Raw genomic sequence first — 27968 nt, forward strand, 5'->3', positions numbered from 1 at the left:
ATATCCCTGCAAAATTTAAAATGCAAAATATATATCTATTGCTGTATATTTTTAAATATCCCTGCAAATGCTCTTGAAACATATTTTTCCTCTTTCATGTATAAAAGTTTGAAAAAAACCTTCCGCCCAGAAAATAGTGCTGAAAATTTCTACGCTATTTATTCGTATTTACAATATCTCTTGATGTTTGTTAGTTTTCTCATCTCGGCGTCGCAGAACGAGAAATGATTTAGAGAATGATCCCGCATGCTTCAAATAAATATAATGAGATATGATTCACGATTATACACTAACATAATTATTACATTGTTACATTGTATTCTAATTTAGTATTGCTTCCTTTACGAGTAACCTAGAATAAAAAGGTACAAAAAAGGATGTACATTATCGCAGGACATGAGCAGGTCGAATGTTTTCGCCTCTTTACAGGTATTGCGCACGCAATGTCCTGTCGAGGATACGAGAAAAAGCGCGACTGCTCTACCGGGAGTTTCGTCGTACAGTCGCGCTCCTTCGCGGACTTAATATTTTTGGTTTAATCGTTAAGAAAGTATCCACTGGGAAGTATACTCGAAATGTAACGATCGCGTGTAGAAGTGCTCGATACGCGAGCATTTTAATTTTTCACGAAACGATGCAATGACAATACTTTAGAAACGGAAATAAGTACGCATAAGGCTACGGTGTATGTGTGACGTAATATATATGTGAGTTCTTCTCTCGAAACGCTTTTTCGCGTCGAGAGACTTCACAAGTAACATAATACTTGGAGAAAAATTGTAGCCCTCCCTAACGTAACATTTTACATTCTCTTTTAAAATATAAATTTTCTCGCAGCGGCTGTATTATTGAAAATATCGCATCTGACGTAATTCGCTTCCGAAAAATGCTCGCAAATTCTTTCGCAATTCTCCGCCTTCGAAACTGGAAATTATCGATCGCATGATTCGGCAACCCTCGATTCGGTCTGCCCTCGCGCGGACTATTTTCGTCAATCATTAATTCTTCTTCGAGAATTCCTGAAAGAAGGCCTCGATAGGTAACGTCGGCTCGTCCGTGGTTATCTTGAAGTGGGAGGAAACGAGCCTGCTCTCCGGCGAGACCGCCTTGAACAAGCCCGGCTTGTCGTAGAGAGCGGACGCGGAGCTCGTCAGATCCGCCACGCTCTGCGACGCCTTGGCAAATAGTTCCTCCTCGTCGGAATGCACGTCGAACTTGGTTGTGGTCTCTGCAGCCTCCGACTCTGCCACTGGCGCGTCGACTTTGCTCTCGACGGACGGGGAGACTTCCTTCTCGACCCGACTCTGATTGAACTGCCCCTCGCTGGAGACTCGTTGGCGATCGTCATCGTTGATCGTCGTCGTGTCGATCAACGCTGCCTTTCCCTCCTCGTCCTGGGAGACGGTGATCCTTTCGACCTGGTGATCCTCGTTTGTGTCCTCGTGCACTCCGAGTTTCCCTGGATGGCTCTCGAGCGACGTGGTCTCCTCCTTCTCGCTGACAATCTCGTTGCCTACGAGACGGGTGGTCGACGACGAGGCGGCGGTCGTCATAACTGAATAAAAACTGGTCTCCTCGGCGGCCATCTCCGTGGGTTCATCTTGTTGCTTGCTTTCCGGATACACCGTGGCCGCGGATTCCTTATGCGGATGCAATCTGCTCTTTATGACTGGCCGTTTGCGTATCGACGACGAGTATACGTTCTCGGGTCGTGTCGAGCTCTGTCGGACGTTTGTCTCACCATTAACTTGCGATCGGGTGGGATTGTTCGTGGTGGTTGCGATCCTGCTTCGATACACATTGCTGCTAATCGGCCGTCTTTTTGGCACAAACTTGTTGCTCTTCTCGGTCGTCGAAGGCGTTTCCTCCGAGAATCGTTCGTACTCCCTCGCTACCGCCGAGCTTGGCGTAGTAGTAGTTCGATAGTTTACCCTAGAGACGTACTTGTATCTACCGGTGGTCTCCCTGGTGGTATCGCTCGGCTGTTGAAGCTGTTGGTTTTTCGCACTCGACATTCTCTGCTTGGTATGAGACCCCCGTGTGAAGGCTTCGCTGGTAGACGTCGGCGCGGCCTCCGTCGTGGTGACTTGGGACAATCGGCTCTTGTAGTCCAAACGGCTCTTGTAGTCCTTGATGCTGAAGCGTGGCCTCGTAGCATTGCCGTATCTCAAGGGGCGCATCTTGTGAGATCTCAGAGTGGAGGAGACAATCTGCGGAGCCTGCGTCGTCGGTTGCGGAGTGGTGGTCGTCGTCGTAGTCGTCGTAGTCGTCGATGCAATCGTGGTCGCACGATCGTAGTAATTACCGTCGGTCTTCACGTAGAGATCCTCCAGCGGTATATTAGTGACAACGTTCGCGCTCTTCGTACGCGTGTCGACATTGTCCTCGCCTTTTTCGCGGCTGATCTCCGTGAAATATTCCTGCGGCGGCACGGTGACGTCCGCCTCGCGATAATTCTCGGGGTAATTCTCGCGATGATCCTCGCGATGATTCTCGTGATGATCCTCACGGTGCTCCTCGCGATGCTCCTCGCGTGGTCCCGTACTCTGCTGCGAGGAGTGATCATAATAGTGATTAACCGGCTGATTCGTTACGTACGAGACGCTCGGCTGATTCGTCTGGAACTGGTTGTTCTCGTTGTAATTTGGCGCTTCCGTCGTTTGTCCGTAGGAATTCAGCGACAATTGCGCGCTTTCCGTGACGACCTGGGCGTCGAAGGCGTCGTCGTGATTCACTCTGGGTCGGTAAGTAGGTCGTTTCCTGACGTTGCCCCTCTTCTCCGCGACTGGCTCCTCGTTGTAAGTCGCTTGGGTGGGTTTTATTCGTCTTCTGCGCGACGGATCGTACTGATTGTATTGCACTTCCTCTCTGTTGTACTTGAGAAATTCCTCATTTTCCGCGTAGGACGTCGTGACGGATTCCTCCGTGGTCGTCGAAGGTTTCCTTCGTCGAAGCGGGATATTCGGACGACGAGTTCTGAGCGGTTTCTGCGTCGTTACCGCCGGCAAAGTCTGCGATTCCGGCGCCAGCGTTGTCTGAATGGGCACTTCGTCTACGTGATGGGTTAAGGAAACGGGAGTCTCCGGCGACTGGCTCGGTGGATCCGTCGGCGAAGGTTCGGTGGTTGGTTTCTTGCGACGCTGCGGATCGCGGAAGGGCTTCTGCAGACGGTACGGCCGCGTTTCGATTTGAGGTTCGCGATAATCAACCTGTTGCTCCTGATACTCGTTCTGCTTATGCTGCTGGTACTGATAATTCTGATTCACTTGATTCTCCGGGACTTGCGGTACCTATAATGTGTATAAGTATTTTTAAAATTCTGTTTTTTATGGATCATTGAAAAAAAGTGTAGTCGACCAAACTAGAAATTTTGTTTATTAATACGACGCTTCGACCATATGGTTGTGGTCCTTATCAAGTATATACTGGAAATTTTAATAATTGCCACGAACGCTTGAGATTTACTTACGAGATGAAGATTGATTCGTCGATTAGTTTTTTAAATGTAAAAATCATTCGGTCGGGAACCAGACTTATTACCAATTGGTTTAGGAAACCTACATGATCTGGGAGATACATTAATTATTATTCGAACCACCCGCTAAGATATAAAATTAACACTATCTATAATTTAGTTGACCATGCTATTTTATTATCTAATGACTGCTTCAAACAAGAAAATATCAAGCTAGTATACGACACCTTAATCAATCATTGTTTTCCAGAACATATCATACATAGACATATTCAAAAAAGAATTAATTTTTTAAATAATCGCGACCACAATGATACTGTTGACGTAAATCCTACTCGTTTAGACTCATTTTATTACAATACCATACGTAGAGAATACGAATCATGATCTGTACCGTCTTTTACGAAATAGTGGTTTTAACGTCGTCTACAAAATAACAAAAAAACTAAATAATTTAATTAGACGCGGTAAAGATAGCTTACATAATAATGACAAGGACAAGTGTTGTATACAAATTAAATTGTAAGGATTGTAATTTATCATACATTGAGCAAACAAAAAGACATTTACGTACGCGAGTGAAAGAACATTGTAATGATATAAAGTTACATGAAACTAATCACTCGGTCATTAACAAACATAGATTGGAATCCGAACATGATTTTGACTGGTCGAAACCCAATATTTTGCATAATGAAAAGTATGTTCGAAAGAGAAAGATTGCTGAGATGTTCTTTATCAACAGATTTAATAATCTAATCAACCTACAGAAAGACACGGATAGTTTAAACAACATTTACGACAAAATAATAAAGGTCACGTAGTTTCGTTTTTCCTTTGGTTGTGTTTAGTTTCTTGACGAAGTCTCACACGGACGCATCAGTTTCTCTCAAATTCGAATCTAGTTAAATAACGTTTTTGTTAATGTGACTTGTGCAATTTTGCAAGATTATCGTCTATGCCTGTCCCCTGATTATTATTACATCGGTAAAAATTGTTCACACTTTAATTCGTTATGCGTGTTATATTATTCAAACCGTTAATCAATTAATTAATTTATTTATAAATCTTTTCCAGTATATACTTGATAAGGACCACAATCTTATGATCGAAACGTCGTATTAATAAACAAAATTTCTGGCTAGTTTGGTCGACTACACTTTTTTTCAATGATCCTTTGATTATTTGACTAGCGACATTAAGTTATTTTATAACTTTTCTGTTTTTTATCTTGAGTTTATAATAATTAAAAAATAGAGGGCAATTCTTAATAAAATTATTAAATAAAATTATATTAAATTCTACTAAGAGAGAATATTTTACAATTAATATTCATAATCCAACTATTCATCGTTAAAAATTTTTATTAATAAATGCTTGAATATTTAACGCGACACGTTAAACTATAAGAAATGAGATCTTACCTGAGGCTGTAATTTTAATTGTTCGACATTGTAAATATCGGGCTCCGATACAAGGATATTGACGTCCGTAGTGACCTGCGGTTCGAATTGTGCCAATTGAATCGTGTATGGCATCGTTTCGGGCGAGATCTTCACGATATCCTGCGACTGATTTTTCGCAGACTCCATGGCTAGTCTGGCTGCCTGTTCCTCCTCCTTTTCTTGTTGTAAAAGCTGATCCAGCTCTTCCTGCCGTTTCTTCAATTCCTCCTGCTGCTGCCGTTCGATCTCCAGTTTCTGCTGGCGTTCCTGTTCCACCAGTCTTTCCCGATCGCGCTGCAGCAACTGTTGTTGCAACAGATACTGTTGCTCGTTAAAGTGCTTTAGAGAGATACTCTCAGGTGTCTCGTAATCCGGTATCGGCGTCGGTGAGTAAACCTCAACAGGAGGGGAAGGATTGAAGGAGCTTTGCGGTCTATGATAGACGAGCTTTGGCACCTGCGTGATCTGATTCTGGTTCACGATCTCTTGGCTGAACTTGCTCGGCGGATTCTCCCTTGGAAGAACTTCATTTAAGTCAGACGTGTATTTGCTTTTCGCCCACGTAGGCGGTGTCAAGTCCTGTTGCTCCGATACATAATAAGTGCTCGTCGTTCGGGAATTCGGCGATTCGGTCTGTCCATCGAGTTTCTCCGGCTTGATTCTACTCTGATCCGGACGTTTGTAATCGTTTTCACGAACGACATCGACGATTGTCTGACTATACTTTGTGGGATTTCGCGTAACAGCGGTGGTGGACGGCGGCGTCGACGAGGACGTGTAGACAGCGGGAGGCAGCAGGGTCTCGTAAGGCAGCGAGGGCCGGAAGTTGTTGTACGCGTTATATGTCCCGGGGGACGTGACATAGCTGACCTCGTGGCTCTCGTGCACCAGGAAAGCGGGATCCCTTTCGTAGGAGGACTTGAAGTGACCATTCGGAGAGTGGTTCACTTGGCTGTAGAAGTTCCCGCTGCTCGCCGCGTTCAAGATCTGCGCGCTGTGCGTTTGCGCCTGGTATCTGTCATAGGTGTCGCGTTCGTTGCCGATCTTTTGTTTGCCGAAGTCACCTGGAATCTCCGCGCCGGGCGGCTGGAAATACGGTTTCGCGTTGTTGATCTTCAGCGACTCGAACGGTTTCACCTGATGACGGGAGGATTGCAACGCCTGAGGCATAGCGTAGGGTGGTACGTAAGGACGATTGCTCGGGTGACTCGCAGCGTGCGTCGATGGATGATCGGTAGACGCGTAACTCTTGATGAAATAGGTCGCGGCGCGCACGGGATCCGGTAGTTGCTGATGAGTATTCTGCGCCGGGATGTACTGCGGCTGTCGTATATAGTTGCCGGTGTCGCGTAAGATTGGCTTGCGGTGCTGGCTCACCTCGAAACGATACGCGTCCTTGGGCGGTGGTATCAGGAACGTGTATTCCCGGGTCTCTGAAGCCTTGGGCTTGCTCGGGGTCTTGGTCTCGCCGCGCGCCTTCGTCGCCGCATGTCCAAACACCGAGAAACTGCCGAGTATACTCGGTGGACTGTATTCATGAACCGGTGGCTTGTCCTTTCGCAGCGGCTTCAGTTTCTCCGAGGTCGCCATATGCTCTTGAAATTTACTCAGGACCGGATGCACCTGGACGTTCTTCTCTAGGTGGCTGGATGGCGATACATTGGTGCCGATGGTTTCCTCGTAGGAATTGGTCAGTGGTCGCCATCCGTTTGCAATCATTGACGAGCGTGTTGGTGGCTACGGATCACAAACTCGAGCTTTACATTTCGACACGGAAATTTATCAGGTGTATAAATTTCTTACTGAATTACGAAATAATAAAAATAATTAAATAATAATAAAAATAATAAAAATAATTAAATTGATAAAATTCGTATACATCCTTGACATTTTCCCGAGAACTTTAGAATAATACATTTACAACAGCGTATTCTCTGAAAAATATTCTTTCTTATAATTAACTCTCTTTTACGCTTCTCCATTTACTCGATAACAAGCGGTGTTGTGAACTATAATTCATTAGAGAGGTACATTGGCAGCCGAGAAACTTGTTGTATTTAGCTTTGCCATAAAGCTCTTATGTACCTTCCCTATACGGTGTATCAAACACAACTTTCGTTCGCGTTTAAAGCGAGGACAGCTACAGTAATGCGATACTCGAACTTCCTGAAGGGGTTAATGGAATGGTTCCTGTTCCAGTTTCACCGCAACGCGCACGTTCGAGAAAATCGTAAGTGAGATCATTATTTCCCGCCATTGGCGAGCTGCGGTCGGTATAATCAGAAAATAAGTGTACGAGGCTTTGAGAGAACATGCCATTTCCAAATAGCCTTCTTAAGCACGTTTTGCGCACGAGTCTCTCGAGTATCTTAATAGCGTAATGAAATCACAAATCTAAAGTGTCGGAATGTAATTTTTCGATGGCGAATGTGGAGAGACTTGCGCGTGAATATTGTGTTACACGTGAAATAAAATCAATAGCTTTTAGATGGCGAACTATCGTTCATCTAACTTTCCCAGTTATTTTATTTCCGAGGCGGTAAAGGAATTGTCACGCATTTCCGCTGTCGAGTCGCGTAAAATGTCATTAAAATGAAAGGACTGAAGCCTGATTGCACCAACATTATTTTAGCTTTAAGCGAAACTTGAATATATGTATGTCTTTATTTATTTAGAAAAAAAAAATGAAGATAGATACATATTTAAGTCTCGCTTAAAGCTAAAATAACGTTGGTGCAACCGAGCCTGAGAGATTTTACTACCTCAAAATTACTTATACGATAATAAAAAGGTGTCAATAAAATATCAAATGCGCGAAAAAAACTCTCCCTCGGAAAACTGTATGGAAAGTTTATAATTTATATACGATCCGTTCTGTAAATCTGGAGAGATAGTTTTTTTAGTAAAAAGAATTTATCTCAAAGAGAAGATTCACTATCACTCAACTTTCTGATATTTAATATTAATTACACCGATAATAGAAGATTAAATTTAAAAAGAATACAAAAGTAATGCGATGCTAACAATTATTAATTAATAATGTACAATAGAGATTAGGTGAAATTTTTTTATATCGATCATACTTACAGCTTTAATGTCGGCGCGATCTATTGATACGGTGATCGCTCCTACATCGACGAACAGCCATGTCGTCAAAACACCTACATCATTCAGAGTAATATTAAAATTAAAATTTTTCAACACGACAGAAACTCTCGCGAATTTAGCGCAAAAAATATACTTACAACTCAGTAATAGTGTCGACGACATCGTGGCGGACCATGAGATCATTTACACCTGAATTCTCTGTAACACAAAAAAGACACGATTGCTTATTATTAGCGGTCTAATTTAAAACGTTATTAATGTGCATTTGTAAAAAAGCGACGTGACGGAATTTAAACAGATGATCGAAAGAATGATCTTAAATCGAAAAAAAATTTCTATTTATATAAAATATATTACACTTTCTCTGCGAATTAAATGATGCGAAAAAAATAGTACTTATCAATATCCCCGAGATATAAAAGTAGGACACTCGGCGTCCCATACTTCATCCCGCATCAAGGTGAATTAACTGTTAAAACATGAGCACGAGAAAAGTATAACGTACCACGTAGAGAAAGGAAGGATAGAAAGCGTCGTGCATCTATCATAATCTCCCGGATCGTTTCCGTGCTGTTTTCTCATTTTTAAATCGCGGTAATAACGAAATCCACGAAAGGGGGAGAGAAATTTCTCTTTTTATATGGGCATTTGCCATAATACACGAACATCTTTTGTACAATGTGCACTTTTGTGCAAAGTAACGTGAAATGCGAGTTAATAGGCCCGATATTGTAATTTCGAGTCACTTGGCTGAAGCTCTAGCTTCTCTAGAGTGTTATTTGCCATAGTAATAGTTTGGGCTTATCACGCGGGTGTAAAAAAGAAGAAGAGCAGTATTCGTGTATGTAAAATTTCGCTCGCCGAGGTATCGAAGGATATTATAAAGTCGTTAGTAAATCTTAATATTCATGAGGGTAACACGGTGAATCGCTAACTATCCCATTATTGCCGCAAATGCTCGACGTAACGGCCGGAGCTACCGGATTATGAAATTGCAACATAAATTTAGATACAGTTACGACTACCACTTATGATGCATTTCGCAAGCTCGTCTACGTGTAACAAGGTAATGTACGACTGAGCAAAGTGAATGAACTGAAAATTGTATAATAATAGCGCGATATTGCAATTCGATCAAAAAATTCTCGCAATTAATATTCCAAAGAAAGGAACGTTATCGCATGTGCGATTATATAAAATAGTAAATCCTGAGCGTAAAGAATTTGTAATGTATAAGAATGACGCACTTTCTCCTCACTCGGGGGGTGTACAAATTGTCGACTTTGCATAGGCACTTTTTTTTTTCCTTACCGTCATATGTAGAAGAAAGTTTCAGGCGGGAAAAAGTAAAAGTATGCGTGATATTTAGCGAGGCATTTCGCGTAAACGCTCTCACTCTGAACTGCACGATCGAAATTTCATTTAATCGATAGCTGCGCGTTTAATAACGCGAGACCCTAGAAATTGGTTCGCGCAGCATCGCCACGCCAATTCAATTGGCAAATCCGATCGCCGCTCATCGATCCCGATGTAATTATAAACTCGTGTGTTGAGCGATACAAGCTATATGAAAATTGCGCGCATGATATTTCTTTTTCATCTCTCACGTAATCATGAATGCTCAATTTTGCGCGTATGTAGCTAATTATGCGTAATTGCGTCCTGCAATTTTGTACGCGTAACTGCAAATGTCTATTAAATATTCATGTGTAAACAATATACTAAATGTTGTTTTTCACAAATGTAATGTATTTTCTCAACATTGATAATTATCGTTTACGATGATGAATGATTCGTGGATGTACATGTTTTGCTCTAAAAATTTTTCATTTACATTTAATTCCATTTCCGTAATGAATAATCCGTTCCAATCTTTTTCGACCTTTGGGGATAACATTTTTTTAAATATCAGTATTTCAGACTTTTCAACAATCTGTATTTAAAAACGACCCAAGTGTGTTTTTTTAATATTTCCTTCCTGTCCGGAAGACGGATGTGCCACAGGTATGAAATAAAAACACTTCGATGCGCTTGCTGCACAAATAGTATTGTTTGCTGCTGCCATCTTTGCGGTCAGAAATGGCTGCGGTACAAGAAATCGATAGAGCTCGGTTGCTTTTAAATTTTAAGCCGGCTTTCGAATGAATTAATTATAAATGTCGTTGTTCAATATTCCCAAAGGAGTTAGTACATTCCCATGGTATATGATGAATAGAATTCAATCCGTTATAAATCTAGCATGCCAGAGTTTGAATAATCTCTCAATTTTTGTTTTGTCAATCGCTTTTTAAATTCAATCCATTATGACTGAATATGAAGAGCGCAAGGAAATATTCTGGATTAAATTGCATCAAGTAGAAAACCATGTTCTTGGAAAAGATTTTTCAATCCTAACGAAGCTAAGATTATTCGTTCAATTTAAGTAAAATGTGAGGGAACGTATAAAGGACAGCAATATATTGTTATGATTCAATAACCGTGAAATAATACAGACATTAACGTAAAAAGCGATCGCAATTGCATGTTTTTCCTGTTAAATATTATTTATATAACAAAGAATTGTTCAAAAATTTCCATCATTCTGAATTATTCGATTAAGAATTGATTGAAATACGAGCAAATTCGCGGCTATTATTTCTAATCTTTACGACTGCATATATATTTGTCTCGATTGCCGTGTAATATAACAGTGATTTAATAATAGTGACTTAATAAATTCAAATCAATCGGCAAGATTTAAACCATTTAGCTATCTATTTAAGTTGATGCTAATTGCGTGTGTATTTTCTAAAAATATATCTTTCCGGCTAATTAAAGTCATTCTTTTATTAAATATTTTAAAATCAATATAATTTAATCATCTTATTTAGAATGCACATTTTATAAATAAATAAAATTGCACATTTTATAAATAAATAAAATTGAATTAAATAAAATAAATAAATAAAATTGAATTAAATAAAAGAAAATCGATAACGAGGCGATGATGATCTTTACATTTGTTTCCATTTCTTCACCTTCAAAGTAGACATTTGTATCTCAACAGTTAGTTTCTCATTTATATGGTAATTTTTCTTACCTAGATTCATCGACCTTGACGTAGCGTTAAAATCGATTTCCAAACGCCAGGAATGCTTTCTATGATCTTTCGCAATTCAAAGCGCGTTTGAGTTACTGTTTCCGAAAGGATTCTTACAACTGTTGACGTCAATGCGAATCTTCGGCGACTTTTATCGCCTTTCATCAATTTCTTCTCGCGATTTACTCAATCTCGCATCCACAGCGCATGTTACAATATAGACGCCTCGCCTCTCTATACGTCAATGAATCTCTCAGAATGCACTAACTGGAAATGCCATACTGTAGCTTAAACGGTGCAAGTGCATTATATCGACTGACAGACGCGTAAGAGCAGCCTTTTAGCATTAATGAATTGAAATTTGCTTTATGCGCGTCGCTTTAACAAAAGGGAGAGACGCCGATGATATTTATTCGTCAATAGACTACCGTAGTATCGTTCCGCAGAGTAAAGGTAAATCTCGTTTAATATTATCTTTCAGATAGAGAGACTTACAAAGTGTGCTAGCTTGAAACGCACTCGTAGTTTGAAAGTATATTTAATGACAGTAAGTCGTTGAAGAACGCTTAAGACACACATATTGTAAGACTTTGTGTTTCATTTCTCTTCAAAATTACGAGGGAGAAAAATCTTAAAGAATCTCAACTTTACCTCTAATTCAACATTTTCCACAAGTTATTAAATTCCGTGTATTCCATGGTATTTAATTTAGTTTTATGCGACGTAAAATATTGTGTATGATCTAAATTAAAAATTTCGATTTAAGTGTTTCGGAAATATTTTCCGGGTGTAAAAAAAAATGTTTGTACACTGAGGGAAAAATTTTTTTAAATCAAATAAATTTGTTTTCTTGAAACTTTTGCTTTAAATGGAAAGAATTGTTTATTTCATTTAAGCAAAAGCATTTAACATTAATTAAATATGCATGTTACATTAAGTACATTATTTTCATTTATATATTTTTTATATTTAAATACTATTTTCGTAAAATATATACTATAATTTATTAAATTAAATATATTTCAAAATTAAAAAATTTTAAATTTTTGGGAATAAAAAATGCACTTTAATAAATATTTTGTAAAATTAAAATAAAAATATTTAATTAAAAATTATATTTTTTTAAATATATATATTTTTTTACACATATGTAAATAAATATTTAAGCAAGCAGACGTTTTGAATACAAGTAAATACGTGATTAGTACCCACCGAATAAATAGCTTTCTTGAGTTAACTAAAATTTTTTTATCTCAAGATAATTTTTCCCTCAGTGCACTCATCCATTGGCCAGAATCTTACTTTTATGATTATTGTACTTATAAAGAATTTTTTGCATCATCACGTAGATCTCGCAAATCTAATACCTTAAAAAACCTACATGAGATTTGAAAGATCGAACGCAAACAAGTTAGATAATGATAAAGGCCGGAATCTTGCGGGTTTTCTGCTGCAACAGGAGGAGGCAGATAAGCGGCCGGTCGGAAAAGGTTGTAGCATTTCAGAGACCGTTCTTTTCCGTGTTTTTTTAAACGAGTCCAATCTCACGAAGGGGTTACGCTCTAGTTCGCCTGGCCTTTCGCTTTCCACTTGGTGTGTAGAAGCGGAGAGCCACGCATTAATCGTCAATTATCTCGTCGTAAAATTGGGCGCGCGTTACTGTTTAACTCGTGCGGAGAGAATGGCCGGGGAACAAAACCCTCTTCTGGGGGGAGCGCGGATATGACGTCACGTGCACTTAGTCGCACAATAAGAGTTACGTATATCGCGTAATCTGCACGTATCCGATCGTATTGTTGCGGCCGCTTCCCGCCCGTTATCCCGGTTTAATCCTATTTCGAACAGTTACACGTCTGCAATTATCGATGATGACAATACGCTTTTTTTTTTACATTTTTTGTTTCTCTCATAAAAGATATAAAGAGGTTCCCTCTGTGCTCCAATTTGGATTGTATTCAAAGGCGTAATGAAGATATTACGATCGTGAGACCGTAATGAGAACGGAAAACCAACGCGCGAGTTCTAATTGTAACAGACTTTGCAGTTGAGAAAATGAGTATGTTGTGTAACGGTAATTCGCGAGGGTCAAGTTATACGTTCTAATCTCCTTTTAATCCTGAGCATTTCTATTATGATGATTTATTTATAATACACGCATATTCCCCGTTATTTATGAAATAAACAGCGTGAATATGGGATTCTAAAAATTCAGTTATTTATGCTAATGTGAGATATTAATTACGAGTATATTTTATTGTTTTCATCAATATTTATTTCCACGCTAGTCTTAAAAAAAAAATGTATACGATCAATTATCATAAATTAAATACTTTCTAGTGTCCTGATGATTTTATCCCGTCTGTAGAAGAGCTCGCGACGTTGGCAGAGATGAAGGCTCTTGCAAAATCCCTTCACGCTTCCGGACTTCTCGCCGGAAAAGATAAACCAGCCGGTGGTTAAGTATGATGACACGGGAGAAGATAAATTGGACGCGGGTAATGGCGTAGCGGTGCGTTTTAAGACGGCGAAATCCGCCTAAAGCGATTGTGCGACCACCGGTCACTCTTCAAACAACCGTCACGTTTCTTCTCCTCTTCCTCTCGCACGACGTGCGAGCCTCGAGCAAGACTCGGCGACGACGCGGGTGTCGCAACGTCGTGCGTCTGAAAACAGCGTTTCCCAAGACTTCTCGATGGCCTAATCACTACCGAGGGATCCCCACTATAACAATGACGAGCACCGTTCGATGTCTTATCCGAGATAAGATTACGATCTACTCGTCGCGCCTGGCGGCGTCCCAACATACGTATCCTGCGTACTCTCGGTGCAAATTAGAAGATTAATCAAGGTAAAGCGTGATTAAAAGTAGGTCATAGGACGATCCTTGTCCGCTTGTTGTTCAAAGTTGCGATCGAAAGTCGAGAATTTCGGGAGGAGCATTGAAGTCTCCGAGAATTTTAATTCGGGACCCTCTTTACGATGTAATTTTAATCTGCTCGACCTGCCAGCATTCGTCTTCCAATTCTTGGCACACATATAAGGATTGCGCGATTCATTAACGATGATATAAGAACGCATGGGAACGACGAGGGAGATTGCCCGAGATGCGACTCGCAAGAACTCGGAGCACGCTCGCAATATCGAGTTATGAGTTAACGAGGGAATAACAGGCTACGACGAGGCCTCATGAATGACCGGATCATCTCTCGGACGGTTTGTACGACGAGCTCGCATTTTCCTCTCGAATACTTTCACTGTAATGCGACAGGTCTCGTTGCGGCGAAATGATACATGAAACGAGTCTTAATGTTAACGTTACCGGGAAACTAGCTTGTTACAGAAAAGTGAAAGGGGAACTCATGCGTGCACACATATATGCACGTACGTCTGTGTAATAAATAACGAAAATGTCAAGCACCGCGAGTAATTCGATAACCGCGACTGCGCACATTGACAGTTCACCTGTTAGGTAACTAGATGAGATACACTTCTATTGCACACTCAAGGAGAGTTGTATCTCGTCTGTCGATTCTGTGGAATAAGATAAAACAGCTTTTACACACTTAACGGGATCGATTTAACGCGAGATCTAATTTTATCTCTTACGATATACGTGTATAACATTTTTCTCAAGAAGATAATTTTGATAATTTCGTTAATTCTCTAATACACAGTTCGATTTTTTGATTTAATTTGCTGTTTAAGTCGGAACATGCTTGTATCAGTTTACGAATGCTGTTTAACTTGTTAAAGCGATTGGAGAACGTGTTGATGTTGCAATTCAGAACTTCCTGATCAAACAGACTGGCTCTCTGCAATATATGCTAGATCGATAATGGCATTACGGTAATTTATGTAGATGAGATTATTATATACATCAGACATCCCTTTCTACATGACATTGATTACCAAATATCTTAATTTAGTGTAACTGTTACAGGATCAATAGATATTATTAATTTTCATAATTAACTCGTATCCGATTGCATTTATTCCCATAAAGATAATAAATGAGGAGTTGAAATTGTGTTGCATTAAATGCGAAGAAGATGATTAATCCGTTAATTAAGAATGATTTGGGTTTATTAACGAAAATTTGACGCTGCTGTTTATAATAGCAATAACAGGATGAAGAAAGATGAAGATGCGCGGCGGATGTCGCGCGAGAAATCTCGATCTTACGAAGTCAGATCTCGTGTCTTATTCGCAATCTGATAGTGAGCAACGAATACAGGATACCTGCAATTATTTGCATCGTGTTAATTAACTTTCAGACTCTCGCCAACTTCCTGAGTCTTGCCTGCTGTTAGCGAGTATCATTCGACAAACGCAATGTATTTATGTTATTGCAAACTCCCAGGACTTTAGATTTTAGCATTTACTGTTTTTTTGTACTGTGTTTTTTGCATCTCACTTGGTTTTTAAATAATACGCGTCGAAAAATAGATATACAAAAAAATCCTAGACAAATCAAACACCTAATATACTCGAGAATTAAAATTAAAACTCGATCAATATATCGTGACAAATAAAAATATAATTCTAATCTTTAATTTTTTAATTGAAATCTTAATCGGTCGATTATCATGTAAAGCATTTTGTAAATATTGTATTAAATACATTAAAATTTATTGAATTATATGTGACGTCATGTGACGTCATCACATTTATGTATGAATTATTCAAAGTACACAATACGACTGTACCAACTGGAAAGTCAAATAGTCGATGCAATTACATTTGGACTAGTAATTAATTATTTTCATTATCAAAGCCGCATGTGCCTATCTGTATTTTATTATTCAACAAACGTGGATATAATCACACTTGGAAATGCACGTTAATATGGATTTATGACGTTTCAACATTTGTCCCAAATATTGAATTATTATTAAAAACCAATATTTTAAACCGCAAAGGTTCCTTCCGGGGTAGAAATGTATAAATTGCTTTGCGAATCATACAAATATTTGTAATATAGTTTTGACTAAAATCTCCAGCCACTATAATCAATTGATAATTTGATCTCAATTAATTTGATCTCTCTTATTTATAAACAACAATTTATAATTTTAAATTATCTGTTACGAAAGAGAGAAAGCAACGAATATATTCTATTCTTTCATTTTAACATTCAGTATAACAAGTATAGCAAGTTTCTCGCTTGCTTTAAAAATATTGGAGAAAAAAATTGATATTTTTATTATTAGCTTCTCGTTCGCGAAACGCATTCGTGGTCGAATAATTGACTCCGACATTAACGACATCGTCTTTAGCTGGCTCTCTGGCGCTAATGGAGATATATAAAGTGTTACAACGAAGTCGATAAGTGTTGTATGACGCGAGTAAAAGTAATGACGAGATATGCCGGCGAAATACCTGAGGATACTTTCGATGTCATGACGCATCGAGTGTAATGACGAAATCGTCAAGAGCGAGGAGAGTCGACGAATAAAATAGGAGGAACGACGCCTGCCTTAGCTTTCTTGCGAAGCGAGTGAAAGATTTCGTTGGGTTGGAGAGAGACGTTCAACTCACTTGGTAGAAATTTAATGATCGAACGCGATTAATTGCATCGAACGGGTTCTCATAGCGTGTCGCGGGACGAAGTGAAACGAAGCGAGATTCGTGTTCGGTAAAGAAAAAGGATGGATTAACCAACTTCTCTCTCGCCTGTTTGTACTTTCCTTAACTAACGCGAGAGATATCGCAAATCCCTCCTTTCCATAATCGATAACTGAACCGTTTGACACGTTTATCTACGTAGCGCCGTCTAAATTACGCGTATCTAATGATTCGAGTTGAACAGAATGAGGATTGAAATGAGAAACGTAAATCTCAAACTTTATAAAATCTATTTGGATATCAAAAAAATAATAATAAAAAATTTATTATAATAAAATTATAATAAAATTTTTATAATATTATATAAATAAAAATAATATTATAATATTATAATATTATCGAAAAAATAATAATAAAAAATTTATTATAATAAAATTATAATAAAATTTTTATAATATTATAATAAAAAATGTTGAGGCGAAATTTGAAAATATTTTTCCATCGTTCCACGTGATTGAAGCTGTCACATGCACACACAATGTAATTTTTTTTTAATCGATTAATCTCGAAATTAATCTGTTCGTACAGTTATAAATGAACAAGTTTTGCACATTTCTTCTGTGTTAATTTTAATCCTTTGTCTCTCATAAAAAGCGGTAAATGTAAGTTTATAAAATCTTATAGAGCAGACTGGTACACCCTGGTATAATCCGCAATGTCGAGATATCCCAAGGCAAGGAATTAACACGCGCTACAAAGTGATCTTGTTTGCGAGACCTCGCAATGGGAGAGAATAAGTCTCGCTTCAACGCATGCATGGATAAAGCGAGAGGAAGTTCGCCGCGTTCCGGAAACTCCGACCGCAACAGTTTAGGAATTGCCCCGAGGTCAAATATGCATAAAAGTCGCTTGATGTCGAAATGATGGCGGATAATTATTACACATTCGCGGGCGTCTCTTCCTCTCGATAACCTGGCGAAGGAACTCGAAAATTACAAGTCGGGAGAATTAGATCGTCCCCGGACGACAGACGGATATGCGCGCTTTCCTGCCGAGGAGATTCCGGATCTAGGTCGTCGCAATTCTTGACGCGCCTAGATACGCGGCTGCGACTTAATATGCATACCTGGACGCCGCCGATTCCTGTAGGTCACGTAGTCTCTAGAATGAAGAAAAGTGTCCCCCGGCGAAGGGAAAGTTATGACGATTTCGAGGGAGCCGCCTTGCCTGCCGGCAAGTGCGTTCTTCTCCTTCCTCCTCGGCAGCGACCTCGATGCACGAGCAAGTGCAGCGCTCGCATGAATACAACAACGATCGTACGTACGACCGGTTCAACGCACACGGTCGATGAATAATGCACGAGAGGGTTAAGTAAGATCACGACTCGTCACTCTCCGGGACTCTCGATAATTGCACGATGCGCGGGGTTAATTGAATCGATTATTCCGAAAGCGACACGCGAATGCCAAACTGGTTTTTCCGCCGCCGCAGACGACGAAATTGCACGTCATTGAACGTGACGGCGGGTCTCGTATGAAGAAATCGTGAGATTGATTACGTAAAATATATCGGAGAAAAAAAAGGATATATATATATATATATATATATATATATATATATATATATATCTGTGCAGTAAAATTATAATCGAGCGCGAAAGTGATCATTTGACGAAGGTGAAGTGGAACCGGTCGAGATAGAAAGATAAAAAAATCGATCACAATTAAACAGTCTCACTAGATCCATTTTTTGCACGTCAATCTTATTACGCAATATATTCGCGTTAGAAGGGACCGAAATAATATATGTAGCCTTTCGAAAAGTATAGGAAAGAGTTGTGTGCGTGATACTTTCTCATATTATAATACCTGTTAGAAAAAAGTGGGAACCGTCTTCTCACGTCGCCAAACTCGGGAACAATAGAGATTGCGTTTCCTTCTCACCAAATTACACGTAACGCATTTACATTTATCGCGGGCGCGTTTTTTGTATAATTTTGCGAGGGCTCACGTAATACTTTGTTACGTTGCTCCGAGTTCCCAAGGAATACAAATGCACTCGCTCTAATTGATTAGTCGTTGAACTTGTTTATCTTCATATTAATAATAACTTTATTAATAATATTAAACTTTATATTAATTTGAATATTTCATATGCATATTTTTTTAATCGTATATATAATTAATTGCGAATAGTATATAATAATATATATTTATTAGTATATTATAATATATATTTTTTATTATTACATATTTATTATTTCATTATTATTATATATATTTTTTTAATTATTAGTATATAATAATATATATTTTTTTAAAATTATATTGACCAATGATTCTTTTAAAAAGAATAGATAGAAAATTAAAAAATTTCACATTCCGTTGATTATTAATCGATGTCTTGCTTCGAGAAATTAAGATGGATTTTTTTCTTTTAAATGTACTTTTTTCTAATCATTGGAGGAAAATGACGTTATACATATATTTAGAGTCTCGGAAAGTATCGACTTTGCGGAAGTTTCCGCGGCACATTCGCCTGTCTTCACATCCCGTCGATTATATCGATAACTGCGCAAAAGAAAAAAGAAAACTTTCTCCGTTCTAAGAGCACCCGTTTCTCAGGGAGACCCACCTGCGGTCTCGCTGTTGCACGAACCGAATACGCCAAGTCTTGCACGCAAAGGCGAATTTTTCGCGAAAAACGGAGAAAAATCCGTCGGGCACGAACGGAGCTTCTTTCACACGTGCTTGCGCGTACGTAAGATTGTTAACGAACACGTAGTAAATTTATTCCCGCTACATGGAGGTCTTACATTGAAAACTTCGGAGGATCTTGCGCCCGTTCCGGAAGCTACGTTTGCACTTTATCCGTATTACAGTTAGATCGGGCAGCAAAATCAGCGTCATCTTGCTTTAACAGCTGTCGATGCAGCTTGTCATTAGGTGAAACTGTTAAGGGGATGATTACGTAAAGAAAAAACGAAATAAAATATATATAATATAATATAATAAATATAAAATATTTTATAAATTTTTTTTTACTAATTGAAATATAAAATACCCTAGATGGAATCCTTGCCAGTATATCTTCTAAAATAAAAATAAAACTTGAAAGAGAGAAAGGTTGAAATGTATTATATATGTATCCAAAAGTTGGGAAATTAAAATAATTGCAATTCAAAATAATCGTTTCCTCGCGTATTAAAAATAATTCCGGAGAAATGTCAATGAGGAGGGATAACATTTCTACACTTGACATTAATATGCATATCGCTTGCATACGCTTAGAAAGCAATTCGGAGGGAATATTCTGAGATTTGACAATCTTATGGAAATTTCGTCGATAATACCCGAAATAACAACTTGATCTTTCGAAAGTTTGATTATGCAAATTATCCACGTCGCATTACTAATTCGAATAATAGCGTCCACCATGACACTGTTACGTGACTGTTTTGGCGACATAAGTATAATTAATATACAACGTGCGATCGGAATGATGGACGCATTCGGAAAGGATATTATATTTTCTATTTGTCTCGAAAAAAGAGAGAGAGAGAGAGAGAGAGAGAGTCGCGATAATGATTTCAAACGCGGCAGATTTGACTTATGAAAGCGACGATCGCGCGGCTGCCACGCGTCCTGAATACAAGAAATGAAATTGTTGCTTTTCACTCTCCTTCTCCTCTCTCTCTCTCTCTCTCTCTCTCTTTCTCTCCTCGAGTTTCTCTCTCTGTCATTCATTTGTCAAGATGGGATAATATTCCGCGGCCCCGCGTAATAGAAAGTAGTGCTCGTGGAAATCAATTCGCGCACGCAGAAGCGATAAGCGGGTCAGTTAGCCAGCGATACCGATGCGGTGTCAAATTTGTTCGAGGTAAATCGCATGAATTTTGAATTCGATGGAGTAATATCGATCCCGGTGCGCTACTCGCGGCGATCGTTATTAGTGCTTCAACGGAGACAGCTCATTCGGAACGGCTGGTTCGAATGGAACGACCGCGGTGTCCCATTTCTTCGTTCTCTCGCATCTATCGTTTGTTCAGCCGCCTGCGTATTGTGTGTTCGCGATACATTTTACATCGCAACGATTAAATATTGCGCGAATGCTCGCAGCTACATCCGCAATCGAAGTTTCAATTCAGTAACAAGACGATACCGGGCGATAAATATATTTCTCTTTGCCGAGATATAGATTACACGTTGGATTCTTTTTAATGAAAAATAGGACTCGAAAAAATTATGAGGATACCATATTTTTCCTCCATAAGAAGTATTTTATGCGAGATACTTTTTATCACTCATGATATTCGCGTAATAAAATCGTAGAATGCAAGGAATTTCGCCCGTTCGTTCTCTATCTCCTTTCGAGCTGACCGAGTTAATTGTGTCATTGAGATTTTCGCTCGTTAGCGGAAGTAGCAACGCATCGTGATAAATGACGGATACAATTTATCTTTAACTGTACGTGGTCGTTAGACTGGAAATCGGAAGATTTCGAGCAATATCATCATTATGCGCACGTCTCAAAATGTTGTACAAATCACTTGGACAAGTGCGTTCGATTTATTAACGATCTAAAATGCACTCTAATGACACCGTTTACCGCGTCATTCACGTACCATAAAGTGGCACGATGAAAATGTTCACGTTCGAGCACGAGGGATTAACGACCCCTTTTCGTCATTGAGCAAGAAAGTGACGGGAATGAAGTGAACGAGGCATATTCCTAGTCTATCGGGAACTGATCGGCGCGATCGTATATACCGGTTTTTGTAATTACACAATTCCATTCACGCGGGAGTGCTAATACATCGTCTATTTTTATCGATATCGAAGTCGTAATAATCGTCTTTTGTTCGCGTCTCGGAAATTTCTTCACGCGCAATCGGATCATTCCCGAATGGGAGGCTAAAGCTCGCTGACGCGAAATTCCCACGGGCTAATCCGCGAATTATGTTACGATTAGAACCATGAAATGGCTCATAATATACCGTTTTCCCTCGGGGCGAAAACAGATTTTAATTAAAAATTTTCTTGAATCGCACGTGTAGCCCGATACGATTAGCCGAAAGCGGATTATGAACTTGGGGAAGTCTCATTTAATTGATTATCAAAATAATTAGAGCTTTATTTAATTATTATATATTACATAAGACTATCTCTCTTATGTAAATAAATATTACTTTATCAAAATAATTAGAGCTTTATTTAATTATTATATATTACATAAGATTATCTCTCTTATGTAAATAAATATTACTTTATACTTTCTTGCATTAATCTCTAAACAGATAACATGATAATAAAAAGTTGCACTTTTCATGTAAAACGTTAGCGACTTTTTAAAATAATTAAAATAAATTATTTGAAACGGCTATTAGAGCACGTGTTTTTTTCTACCTAAAAGTAGAGGTAAAAAGTAATATATTTAAATTAATATTTAAATTAATATATATAATAATAATAATTAATATATATCTCTCTCCAGATGCTTCCTGCGTATAATTAATATACATATGTTTACTCATTCTCAGTGGAAATTAATTAGGTTTAAAGGCAAAATTTCGCGAATGCTGTGAAATTCAAAAATTTCACGTATCACTTTATGCGAGAGAGGAACAACGACGATGTGCTGCGTTGGGCCGATCTGTTTTTTCCGACGCTTCGTGTTCAAACTGTTCCCTCTTTCTTTCTCCTCTCTTCCCTTCGGCATTTTTTACTCGGGTTGGCAGTTCATACGTTGGCTGTACGTGACGTCGCCGGGATATACGTTATCCGGCGTGGCGAGCGAATGTGATAGCGTAGTGAAAAGCTTGCGTACCTTTTACCGGTTTGGGGCGAGCGCAAAAAAAATTTATTATTCGTTAGCCAGCCCCCGATATTTCCCCGGGCGAATCCGAATGCGAATATGCGACGCGCTTACGCGCCGACGAAGAGCGAACGAAAATTCAAACGTGCGTATGACCCACTTGTCGCGGTCGATCGATGAAATTCGATTCTACTATCTGCGTATCGTGTTCTCGACTCCGGCAAAGTACGTACGACTGTGCAAGCCAACGGCAATAATGACTCTAATGGCAAAATTGTAGAATTGCAATCCTGTACAAATCGATGGTTTGCAAGCGCAGTCGGCTCGAAACCCTTTGACTCTTAAAACGCGTTTCATTTTTTTCGAAAATAATATATAATTATTACATTAATAATTATTTTAATAATTATATATTAAAATAAATAATATATATTAATAATAATATATTAATAATTAAATTAATAATTATTTTAATAATTATATAATTATTAAAAATTGTAAAAAGATAATTGTAAAAAGATTTTGCCAGGATTATACGTGTATATGTATAAGATAAAATATACATACATACGTATTGCAGGCGGAATATATTCGCGAATTATGTTAAATCGGAGCAAAATCTGATCAAATATATCGGAATCTTATATCTTTGTGCATAAATGGCATGACCGCGTTACGCAGAGGGAAAGAAACAGAGAGAACACGCGATATTGTACCCGTAAATTCTAAATAAAATCATAAATGATGCAACGACATTCTCAATCTGTGAGAGATACAAGTTTAAATACATCTACGATTCTAGGGTTATCGTGAGGAGGGCGTTCGGCTAATCTCATCAAATCGTCAAACATTTACAAGATATGAACAGGCCCGTAGTAATGCCACGTATACCAGATGTAATACTTGGACGCGTAACCTAGATGACCATAGGAGGCGGAAAACGAACCTCCTGGCTACGCGGACGTCGTCCATTATTTGCGATATAAAGTGCAACATTATCGAACGGCCGCTGGCGGGCCATGAATTCATTCGCTGAGCTTTTCTCATATATTTTCGTGTATTTTTCTTCCGGAGTTGCCGAGCCGCCTGTCCCCCTTCTCGCGCAATCCCCGAATAAATGGTCGCGATATACCGGCTTCTGTAAATAGCGCGCGCGATGCGGATGCGCCTATACATCCAGAATTATGATCGATACATCCTTGATACATAAATGCCCGACCGTAAATGTTTCATGCTCGAGCGTAAAAAAAAAATGATAGGAAAAAAAAGACGTGACGTGCATAGAAAGCGCGTTGATACGTCTGTATAAGTTATAAATGAAATGATGGGGAAAAAAAAATAAAAAAATATTCTTGCGCAAAAGCGCAGCAATTCAGATTTCGACGCAATTTTAGAAATACCTGTTCTCCAACTAGAACGCAAAATTTTATGGTAATGCCTATAACGTAATATAACGTTACGTTATATTACGTTTTTATTAAGTTCTTTTGAGAATCCAGCTGAAATTTTCAGGAGGCAATTTTCATTTTTTGAGTTCGAAGGTTTATATGCAGTATCTTTTATTCCAACTATAAATTTTTGACTAGAACTTTTGCGCATTCGCTCTCTCCCTCTCTTTCTCTTTCTCTCTCTCTCTCTCTCTCTCTCTCTCTCTCTCTCTCTCTCTCTCTCTCTCTCTCTCTTTCTCTTTCTTTCTCTTTCTCTTCCTGTCTTGGATCTGTATTCTGATAATCCAACATGAATGACAACTTTGCACAAGGTAAAGAGAAATTTGCTCGTTTATTTGTTTTTATTAGATATGCCAAGTTCTTTCTAAAGAACTACCGCACTCTGAAGATGAATAATATTATTAATGCGACATCAGCGTATATTATATATGAGAGAGAGAGCGTAGATATTAAATGTTAATCAGTATAAAATTATTACGTAATTATACAAAAGAACTTATTTAAATATCTCAGAATTTTCAAGCACATGAAATATTGGCAAAATTATCGGTATATTAACGCGAATATCTCGTTTTCCTCCATGAATATACATATATGATATTAATACACGCAATGAAATATTTGGTTTATATTTTTTAAATGAAATATTTTATATATAAAATACATAAAATCATGTTTTATATAATATTAATATAATATATAATATTAATATATAATATTAATATAATATGTAATATTAAATATATAATATTTTATGTACTATTAATATAATATCAATAAAATTTCATAAAAGGCTTAAAGGACCAGCGCAATGGTGAAAAGATGCGAAAATAAAAACGGTTATATTAATATAATAAACCTAATAAAACGTTTATTTGATTTAAGTGACAGACGCTGCATTTCGATCCAATTCGGAATACTGTATTTCGTGATTTGACATTGAAAAGGATCCGAATTGGATTGAAATGCAGCTGTCACTTAAATCAAATAAACGTTTTATTAGGTTTATTATATTAATATAACCGTTTTTATTTTCGCATCTTTTCACCATTGCGCTAGTCCTTTAAGCCTTTTATGAAATTTTATTGATTTTATCCTACCTTTTATCGGACCTTTATTTCATTATAATAATTTTAATATATTATGTAATATTAAAATAATATTGATTTTATATATAAAATATATAAAATAATGATACAATATTTTATGTACATTTTTTTGTGTAAAATATTTGTGAAAAATATTTCACGTAGCATACATATATAAACAATACTAAAATTTATCGATTCGTGATATTCTAATTCTGAGAGTAACGATTGATTTGAGGATGCACTCGTGGAATCGTCACGAATCAATAAACTGGGTTATGGTTACACACTTCTTGTTGCGGATATCGCATAGTGTAATTTGCATGCCGATACTCGAGAGATAATTTTCCAGATACGATAAATCGTGCGATTCACGAACCGAATAATCGGTACATTAACCTGGCGAAATACTCACGATATCTATAATTTTCTCTGATACCTAAGATACGTATATCGAGTATTACAATACTTGCTTCAAACGTTCGCGTGATACAATAGAAATAAGAAGAAATATATGTATCAATGAGAGAACATGTTATATTATCCGCGCTTTTCTAAATATATTCTTTTTATATGCGTATCTTCTTTATGTGTGTTGTGTGTGTGTGAAAGAGAAAAAAAAGAAAGGGAGAAAGACAGGGAAAATTAGCCGGGGCTGTTAAATTTTCATATTAAATGCGATTAAAATGGAAACATTACACAACTTGCGGAGGACATTATTTTGTTGTCTCGTTAAATGTAATTTAACATCTCGTACAATAGAGAGATGAATTATTAAATTAAATTAAAGATACGTTAATTATAGATAACAGGCATTGTCAAAATATTATATTATTCATCAGGGTTTAACGTGAATATATTTCGAGACTATCCCGATAACCACATTACTCTAGACCAATATTTGCGTTATACGATTATGTTAATGCACGAGTGCACAACCAATTCGAATCTCAATGCGAACTCTCGCGCGCCATTTATTCAGCACAGGTGTTAACACTCAATGATAATCAACAATGGATGCGTTGAAGGACGTTAATTCGAAATTATCAATCGATCTGTCAGATAAAAATGTAGATCGGTTGTACCATCCGTGCGTCTCGACGAATAATTTATCCCGTCATTTACCTCTCGTCCGTCACTTTACGCGATTATGGGAAATTTCTCGCGCGAGAAATGACAGACTTCATTACATATATTTCCCGTGTCCATTAATTTACAATTTAAACGCACCATGAGTTACTATCGGTATTCATGAACAAGTGCGTACTCACCTACGCGTGTCTCCAGCAGTTATGCTCCTGCGGTGAATATCCACGGGGATCACCACGATCAATGAATCGGTCCAGATGAGGTTCCCCAATCGATAAACCGCCTGCGGCTTGCTGCGCAAGCTGTGTTTCGAAGTGTTTTCGGATCGCGCGCCGATCCGAATCGATCGTGAGAAGATCGCAGAGCCCCGGTTTTACCGCCTCACATTTACTACACCGCGGGACTAGCACATACTGGCTGACCGTCGGTCTGCCAGGTAAGCCTTCTCTCTCTCAAGGTTTCCACCAAACTCGCGTTTCCCCCCCACGAATCCGCGACAATTCAGCGGAAGAAAGTAGGCTTCGCCTGACCCTTCTTATTCCGTGAATCGACTTCGCTATTACTCGCAACACGAAAAAGTGCCGGACCGATCGCGACCGGTGCTTTCCACATCGTGGAAAGTTATGAGCGATGTTAAACTCGCGCCGGGAAATGCGATCTCGCGCGATCCACGGACGCGGAACCACCTAAATTTTAATGCGCGGCACGCGTCTCCTCTTCTGTGCCAGCTGTATTCTATTTGTGAATTTTTCCGATAACGAAACGCACGCCGAAAATTTCTCATTAGACAAAAAATCGAGACTAACGCATTAAGGCTAATGAATCCTGATATATTATTTTTTGCAACAGACTGCGAAATACCATACGTTGCGATCTCGATTTTTCACATTCAGTTTCCAGCGGCGAACTGTCAGTTTAATTGACTATTGAGAGAAAGCACATGAGATTTTCGAGAAGATTGCTGCATCATTGCTTCTTAATCGAGAATTTTTCAATCTCTCTTTCCTAGATTTAGCTATAATACGGATGAAAGATTGCAACAACGTGCATTCAGAAAAATTATTTGATTGATACCAATAAGATGTATCCGATAGAAGGCATTTTGATTAAAAATCAAATAAAATTTCTAGTTATCAAGACTCGATTTTTTTTAGAACTAGAACGTTTAATAGAATTTACTACAAGGATTTGGTTAGTATTTTTTAGTTGGATCTATAAAAGTTCTTGTTATATTAATTAGTTAATAATATGGATACAGTGATGCCATTTTTTTGCAAATTTAGTTATTACTCAGAAAATTTGATAAATTTAACAGAAAGAAATTAATTATACTCACTTGATAATTCCTAAAGGAATTCTGATTCGTCGTTTTTCAACAGACATACTAATTGAATATATTAGATTCCTAATTAATGCAACCAGATTTTTTTCTCAGTGCGAGCATCCTTTTAAAAGGAAAAAGAAACGTTTTTTTCGAAGAGTCTCATTTTCTTTCGAGAATGGCGATTCTTCGAATGTCACTAGATAATTAATACATCGAAGCGCGAGATTCTGGTAGATGCAGATACCGCGAAGAGTCTTAGGAAAAACTGCTCCATCGTAAGCCGCTTAATTGCGAAGGCTGCAAAGATAATGATAAGAATGATAGCCGGTAGAAGAGGAGGCCGATACTCGAGAAACTAACCGTAAAATCATCGTACCATTTCTGCCTTCCGGGATTTCGTATTGTTAGCTTTGTTATTGGCCTCAGCCACGACTTTTGAGCAATGGCGAATAATTGGCGTGGCCCTCGCGAAATTCCCTCGCGAAGTATAATAAGTAGATTCATTGTTATTCGTGTGTGAAACTATGAAGCAA

General features: G+C 38.3%; 1 protein-coding gene across 1 annotated transcript; it reads right to left on the bottom strand.

The window, feature by feature from the left end:
- LOC105257460 lies at nucleotides 1–26500 on the bottom strand. The gene is made up of 5 exons (XM_011268092.3): nucleotides 26294–26500; nucleotides 8166–8226; nucleotides 8008–8081; nucleotides 4900–6657; nucleotides 1–3290 (listed from the first exon to the last, which is right to left on the bottom strand). Exons 2-5 carry the CDS (start codon nucleotides 8209–8211, stop codon nucleotides 999–1001), a joined length of 4170 nt encoding a protein of 1389 aa, XP_011266394.1. The 5' UTR covers nucleotides 8212–8226; nucleotides 26294–26500; the 3' UTR covers nucleotides 1–998.
- Between the last annotated feature and the right edge of the window lie 1468 nt (nucleotides 26501–27968).

This window comes from Camponotus floridanus, unplaced genomic scaffold (genome assembly GCF_003227725.1).
Source record: "Camponotus floridanus strain SB8 unplaced genomic scaffold, Cflo_v7.5 scaffold69, whole genome shotgun sequence".
NCBI lineage: Eukaryota > Metazoa > Arthropoda > Insecta > Hymenoptera > Formicidae > Camponotus > Camponotus floridanus.